Source organism: Triticum urartu, chromosome 3A, assembly GCF_056163025.1.
Source record: "Triticum urartu cultivar PI428250 chromosome 3A, HENAU_Tu73, whole genome shotgun sequence".
NCBI classification, from domain to species: Eukaryota; Viridiplantae; Streptophyta; class Magnoliopsida; order Poales; family Poaceae; genus Triticum; species Triticum urartu.
The window spans coordinates 216791749-216799574 of NC_141875.1; the positions used below are offsets into that span (position 1 = coordinate 216791749).

General features: G+C 42.8%; 1 protein-coding gene across 1 annotated transcript; it reads right to left on the reverse strand.

The window, feature by feature from the left end:
* Positions 1-6240: 6240 nt before the first annotated feature.
* On the reverse strand, positions 6241-7529 carry LOC147979260 (uncharacterized). The gene is made up of 2 exons (XM_087516719.1): positions 7032-7529; positions 6241-6929 (listed from the first exon to the last, which is right to left on the reverse strand). Exon 2 carries the CDS (start codon positions 6826-6828, stop codon positions 6241-6243), a length of 588 nt encoding a protein of 195 aa, XP_087372845.1. The 5' UTR covers positions 6829-6929; positions 7032-7529.
* Positions 7530-7826: the final 297 nt, after the last annotated feature.

Consider the following 7826-nt stretch of genomic DNA (forward strand, 5'->3'; position numbering starts at 1 on the left):
CGCTAAGAACGGGTCCTTTCTCGAGAAGGAGTTTCTCTCGAAAGAATTGAGTGGGAGGAAGATAAAACTTGATGAGGTTGTCGAACCTTTACTTCAACCAGAGAGTCATGCAACACAGAAAGATGTTTTCTGTGGCGCCTACATTTGTTGAATAGGAAGTTAATGATAGTGATCATGAAGCTTCGGATCAAGTTGCTATCGAACCTCATAGGTCGACAAGGATATGTACTACTCCTGAGTGGTACAGTAATCCTGTCTTAGATATCATGTTGTTAGACAACAATGAACCTACGAGCTATGGAGAAGCGATGGTGGGCCCGTATTCCGACAGATGGTTAGAAGCCATGAAATCTGAGATAGGATCCATGTATCAGAACAAAGTATGGACTTTGGTGGACTTTCCCGATGATCGTCAAGCCATTGAGATAAATGGATCTTTAAGAAGAAGACGGACGTGGGCGGTAATGTTACCGTCTATGAAGCTCGACTTGTGGGAAAGAGTTTTTCACAAGTTCAAGGAGTTGACTACGATGAGAATTTCTCACCCGTAGCGATGCTTAAGTCCGTCGGAATCATGTTAGCATTAGCTGTATTTTTCGATTATGAAATCTGACAGATGGATGTCAAAATGAGTTTTCTTACCAGTTTTCATAAGAAAGAGTTGTATGTGATACAATCAAAGTTTTGTCGATCCTAAGGATGCTAAAAGGGATGCTGGCTCCAGCAATCCTTCTATGGACTAGAGCAAGCGTCTTGGAGTCGGAATATATGCTTTGATGGAGTGATCAAAGCTTTTAGGTTTATACAATGTTTGCTAGAAACTTGTATTTACAAGAAAGTGAGTGGGAGCACTACAACATTTCTGATAAGTATATGTGGATGACATATTGTTGATCCAAAATAAATGTAGAATTTCTGGAAAGCATAAACGGTTGTTTGAAGAGTGTTTTTCAAAGGAAGACCTGGATAAAGCTGCTTACATATTGGGCATCAAGATGTATAGAGATATATCAAAACGCCTGATGATACTTTCAAAGAACGCACACCTTGACATGTTTTTGAAGGAGTTCAAAATAGATCAGTCAAAGAAGGGGTTCTTACCTGAGTTGTAAGGTGTGAAGTTGAGTAAGACTCAAAGATTGACCATGGCAGAAGAAAGAGGAAGGACGAAGGTCATCCCCTATGATTTTGTCATAGGCTCTATACGGTATGCCATGCTGAGTAACGCACCTGATGTGTGCCTTGCCACATGTCTGGCAAGAGGGTACAAAGGTGATCTAGGAGTAGATCACCAGATAGCGGTCAAAATTATCCTTAGAGGAATAAGGAAATGACTCTCGGATATGGAGGTGATGAAGAGTTCGACGTAAAGAGTTACGTCGATGCAAGCTTAAACACCTATCCGGATAGCTCTGAGTAGAGATACCGGATACGTATAATGGAGCAACAATTTGGAATAGCTCCAAGTGGAACGTGGTAGCAGCATCTACGATATGACATAAAGTTTTGCGAAATACATAGGGATCTGAATATGCCAGACCCGTTGACTACAACCTCTCTCACAAGCATAACATGATCAAACCCAGAACTCATTGAGTGTTAATCACATAGTGATGTGAACTAGATTATTCAGTCTAGTAAACTCTTTGGATGTTGGTCACATGGCGATGTGACCTGTGAGTGTTAATCACATGGCGATGTGAACTAGATTATTGACTCTAGTGCAAGTGGGAGACTGTTGGAAATATGCCCTAGAGGCAATAATAAATTAGTTATTATTATTATATTTCATTGTTCATGATAATCGTTTATTATCCATGCTAGAATTGTATTGATAGGAAACTCGGATACATGTGTGGATACATAGACAACACCATGTCCCTAGTAAGCCTCTAGTTGACTAGCTCGTTGATCAATAGATGGTTACGGTTTCCTGACCATGGACATTGGATGTCATTGATAACGGGATCACATCATTAGGAGAATGATGTGATGGACAAGACCCAATCCTAAGCCTAGCACAAGATCGTGTAGTTCGTATGCTAAAGCTTTTCTAATGTCAAGTATCATTTCCTTAAACCATGAGATTGTACCGTAGGAGTGCTTTGGGTGTGCCAAACGTCACAATGTAACTAGGTGGCTATAAAGGTTCACTACGCGTATCTCCGAAAGTGTCTGTTGGGTTGGCACGAATCGAGACTGGGATTTGTCACTCCGTGTAACGGAGAGGTATCTCTGGGCCCACTCGGTAGGACATCATCATAATGTGCACAATGTGACCAAGGAGTTGATCACGGGATGATGTGTTACGGAACGAGTAAAGAGACTTGTTGGTAACGAGATTGAACAAGGTATCGGGATACCGACAATCGAATCTCGGGCAAGTATCGTACCGATAGACAAAGGGAATTGTATACGGGATTGATTGAATCCTTGACATCGTGGTTCATCCGATGAGATCATCGTGGAGCATGTGGGAGCCAACATGGGTATCCAGATCCCGCTGTTGGTTATTGACCGGAGAGTTGTCTCGACCATGTCTGCATGACTCCCGAACCCGTAGGGTCTACACACTTAAGGTTCGGTGACGCTAGGGTTATAGGGAAAGTATGTACGCGGTTACCGAATGTTGTTTGGAGTCCCGGATGAGATCCCGGACGTCACGAGGAGTTCCGGAATGGTCCGGAGGTAAAGATTGATATATAGGAAGTATGGTTTTGGCCAGCGGAAGTGTTCCGGGCATCACCGGTAGTGTACCGGGACCACCGGAGGGGTCCGGGGGTCCACCGGGAGGGGCCACGGGCCCCGGAGGCATGCATGGGCCATATTTGCATATACTAGGCTCGCCAAGTTTAACCCGAGTATTCTGCATGTGCAAAACTGGCTTGAACCCATTGTATGTGAACGTAGAGCTTATCACACCCGATCATCACGTGGTGTCTCAGCACGACGAACTATAGCAACTGTGCATACTCAAGGAGAACACTTATACCTTGAAATTTAGTGAGAGATCATCTTATAATGCTACCGCCGTACTAAGCAAAATAAGATGCATAAAAGATAAACATCACAGGCAATCAATATAAGTCATATGATATGGCCATCATCATCTTGTGCCTTTGATCTCCATCTCCAAAGCACCGTCATGATCAGCATCATCACCAGCTTGACACCTTGATCTCCATCGTAGCATCGTTGTCGTCTCGCCAACTATTGCTTCTACAACTATCCCTACCGCTTAGTGATAAAGTAAAGCAATTACATGGCGATTGCATTCCATTCAATAAAGCGACAACCATATGGCTCCTGCCAGCTGCCGATAACTGTTACAAAACATGATCATCTCATACAACAATTTATATAATCACGTCTTGACCAGATCACATCACAACATGCCCTGCAAAAACAAGTTAGACGTCCTCTACTTTGTTGTTGCAAGTTTTACGTGGCTGCTACGGGCTTAGCAAGAACCGTTCTTACCTACGCATCAATACCACAATGATTTTTCGTCAAGTGTGCTGTTTTAACCTTCAACAAGGACCGAGCGTAGTCAAACTCGATTCAACTAAAGCAGGAGAAACAGACACCCACTAGCCACCTGCGTGTCAAGCACGTCGGTAGAACCAGTCTCATGAACGCAGTCATGTAATGTCGGTCGGGGCCGCTTCATCCAACAATACCGCCGAATCAAAGTATGACATGCTGGTAAGAAATATGGCTATTATCGCCCACATCTCTTTGTGTTCTACTCGTGCATATAACATATGCGCATAGACCTGGCTCGGATGCCACTGTTGGGGAACGCAGTATTTCAAAAAAATTCCTACGATCACGCAAGATCTATCTAGGAGATTCATAGCAACGAGAGGGAGAGAGAGTGTATCTACGTACCCTCGTAGACCGAAAGCGGAAGCGTTTAGTAACGCGGATGATGTAGTCAAACATCGTTGCGATCCAACCGATCCAAGTACCGAACGCACAACACCTCCGTGATCTGCACACGTTCAGCTCGGTGACGTCCGTCGAACTCTTGATCCAGTTGAGGCTGAGGGAGAGTTCATTCAGCATGACGGCATCGTGACGGTGATGATGAAGTTGCCGACGCAGGGCTTCGCCTAAGCACTACGACAATATGACCGAGGTGGAAAATTGTGGAGGGGGGCACCACACACGACTAAAAGATCAACTTGTGTGTCTATGGGGTGCCCCCTCCCCCGTATATAAAGGAGGGGAGGAGGATGCCGGCCGGCCCTAAGGGGCGCGCCCAAGTGGGGGAATCCTACTCCAAGTAGGAATTGGTCCCCCCCTTTCCTAGTCCAAGTAGGAGAAGAAGGAAGGAGAAGGAGAGGGAAAGAGGGGCCACGCCCCCTTCCCCTAGTCCTATTCGTACTCCCATGGGGGGGCGCCACCTCCTGGCTCCTGCCCTCTCTCTCCCGTAAGGCCCACTAAGGCCCATTACTTCCCTAGGGGGTTCCGGTAACCCCTCCAGCACTTCGGTTTTATCCGAAACCATCTGGAACACTTCCGATGTCCAAATAACATGGTCCAATATATCAATCTTTATGTCTCGACCATTTTGAGACTCCTAGTCATGTCCGTGATCTCATCCGGGACTCCAAAAAACCTTTGGTACATCAAATGACATAACTCATAATTCAAATCATCATCGAACGTTAAGCGTGCGGACCCTACGGGTTCGAGAACTATGTAGACATGACCGAGACACATCTCCGATCAATAACCAATAGTGGAACCTGGATGCTCATATTGGTTCCTACATATTCTATGAAGATCTTTATCGGCCAAACCGCATAACAACATACGTTGTTCCCTTTGTCATCGGTATGTTACTTGCCCGAGATTCGATCATCGGTATCATCATACCTAGTTCAATCTCGTCACCGTCAAGTCTCTTTACTCGTTTCGTAATGCATCATCCCGCAACTAACTCATTAGTCACATTGCTTGCAAGGCTCATAGTGATGTGCATTACCGAGAGGGCCCAGAGATACCTCTCCGATACACGGAGTGACAAATCCTAATCTCGATCTATGCCAACCCGACAAACATCATTGGAGACACCTGTAGAGCATCTTTATAATCACCCAGTTACGTTGTGACGTTTGATAGCACACAAGGTGTTCCTCTGGTATTCGGGAGTTTCATAATCTCATAGTCATAGGAACATGTATAAGTCATGAAGAAAGCAATAACAATAAACTAAACGATCATAGTGCTAAGCTAACGGATGGGTCTTGTCCATCACATCATTCTCTAATGATGTGGTGCCGTTCATCAAATGACAACACATGTCTATGGCTAGGAAACTTAACCATCTTTGATCAACGAGCTAGTCTAGTAGAGGCATACTAGGGACACTCTGTTTGTCTATGTATTCACACATGTACTAAGTTTCCGGTTAATACAATTTTAGCCTGAATAATAAACATTTATCGTGATATAAGGAAATATAAATAACAACTTTATTATTGCCTCTAGGGCATGTTTCCTTCACACTCAAGCAGGGTCGATGGAAACACATGAAAAAATACAAGTATCTCAGCAATCTCCCAAATACTACATAATTAAAGCAAGAATGAAAAGGATTTATTATGCAGGGTCGACGAAAACACGTGATACAGGAAACACACCTTCATGTGGTGAAGCCAATGACTTGAACATCATGAATGGTTTTGAATGGAACTTCTTTATCCTTGCATTATCCTATTGAATGAAGCAACATTTTATGGTTGGGATCAATAAAACAATGCCTTGAAGAGCATGAATGGCAGTGAACAAACAATATATCAAGAAAAGAGCTAACCTTGATAAGTTTATCCCATATTACAGGTTCAGCGATGATCATGCAAAGTGTACCATCCCATCTCGTGCCACTCTGTTTCCGAGAGTCTCTCACTGCCTTATAATTTCCTTTTAAATCCTTATGCTTCTCTTGGATTTGTTGCTTGGTGAAACGAGCTAGTGGAAATTTTTGATTGAATGTATTTGTAATGCTTGTCCACCCTTCAGTAGTCCACCCATTTTGACCTTGATAGATGGGATTGTTGTGGTCAAGCATTATATCAACAAGACCTTTCTCATATGCATGGTCCCAAGATGCCCTAGGTGTTGCCATAGCTACATTATTGAACCAACAATTGGGTACTAGTTAAATTTCTCTCTACCACTACTTTACCTAAGAAAAGGTGAGATTTTTTTACAAAATAAACTCATGTCCCACTAGTTGTTATAATCAGCCCACATTTGCATCACGATATGATCTCTAAGAGTATTTCCATTGTTTGCCTCATTGTGATGATGTTGGTTGACATCATCTCCCTCTAGAACATCAACATATGCTTCTGGTGGAATTAACGGTGGTTGGTGATCCAACCATGCCTCATCACCACTTTGAGCTCTAATAATGTGATGGAATACAACACATGTCACCGGAATCTTGATATGTGACTCTATAGGGTAGTGATTGCCCACTTTCAAGATAGGGAACCGTTTTTTTAGAACACTAATGCTCCTTTCGATGTGGTTCTGGAGAATTGCATGGGTATGGTTGAACATCTCCCTATGGTCGGCATAGCCCGTATTAGATGAGCGCCGCCTCCTAAGTTCACTCAGGTGATACCGAACTCCTCGATATGGTGCAAGAAAAGAAGGCGTGTTTGCATATCCACCATCTATGAGATAAAATTTTCCTTCTGGTACATGAAACCCTTTGCTAATAGCAGAACGAAGAACTCTTGCATCTGATGCGGACCCTTCCCACCCACATGAAATAAATGTGAAATTAAGATCAAAATCACATGCAACCATGACATTCTATGAGAGGGTTCCTTTCCTATTCCTAAATGGGGGGCCTTATCTTCAGCAATAGTGATGGGGATATGTGTTCCATCTATAGCACCAACGCAGTTCTGCACATTGAAAAAGAAACAACAAAGTTGGTAGGTTTAGAAATCTATGTGGAGAAGTTTTAAAAAATCCATTGATATGGAGATGTGTTTGTAGTGGTTCACCTGGAAATAAGGTCAATAGCGAGTGTTTGAAACAATCTTCGGGTGGGACTGGAGTGAACTTGGAATCTTTTAAATCTTTGGGCTAGAGTTGGAATTAAGTCAAAAATATTGTTTACCTTCCTATGAATTGTTTCTGTGCTATGTTGAAAGTATTTTTGTAGATCTTGATTACTAGCATTGTGTGAAATCATGCACATGAACATTGCCAACTGCTCGACAACAACACGCGACGTGCCCTTCAATAGATTCTCTCTTCTAAGGTAATCCACAATAGACTTAAAAATCTCAGGTTCCATCTGAAACTAAACCCTAGACCAACTCTCGTGGCCTTCTAATATTTCCTTCCCTTGCAGCCCCGGATAAAGACGATGTGTGAACTGGATGCTTTTCCTCATAAAGGGAAGCATATAAAGCGGGACCCAAAAGGAAAAATAGTTCATCGTTGTCTTCTTGTTCTTGTGAGATCATCTTAATAATTGGTTTTCTCCTAGAATCCATCACTATTATACCCAATGAAAACAAAATTAATACAATGATAATAATAATAACTAAAGCAATAATAATACCATATCTATTATGGCTGCAAAGAACCAATAGCTAGGAGCCTATGTAACACCCTGGATATGATTTACCTAATATGTAATTCAACTCTTACCGTTTCCGGCGTTAAGTTATTTTATTTTCCTCGGGTTTGGGTTTTTGTCTCCGTGTGTTGTCGTCGTTGTCATCATTGTTGAGGAAATCGTTAACTAGTAGCTGCTCGGTCGGCTGGTGAGTAGGGGATTAATAGGCTAA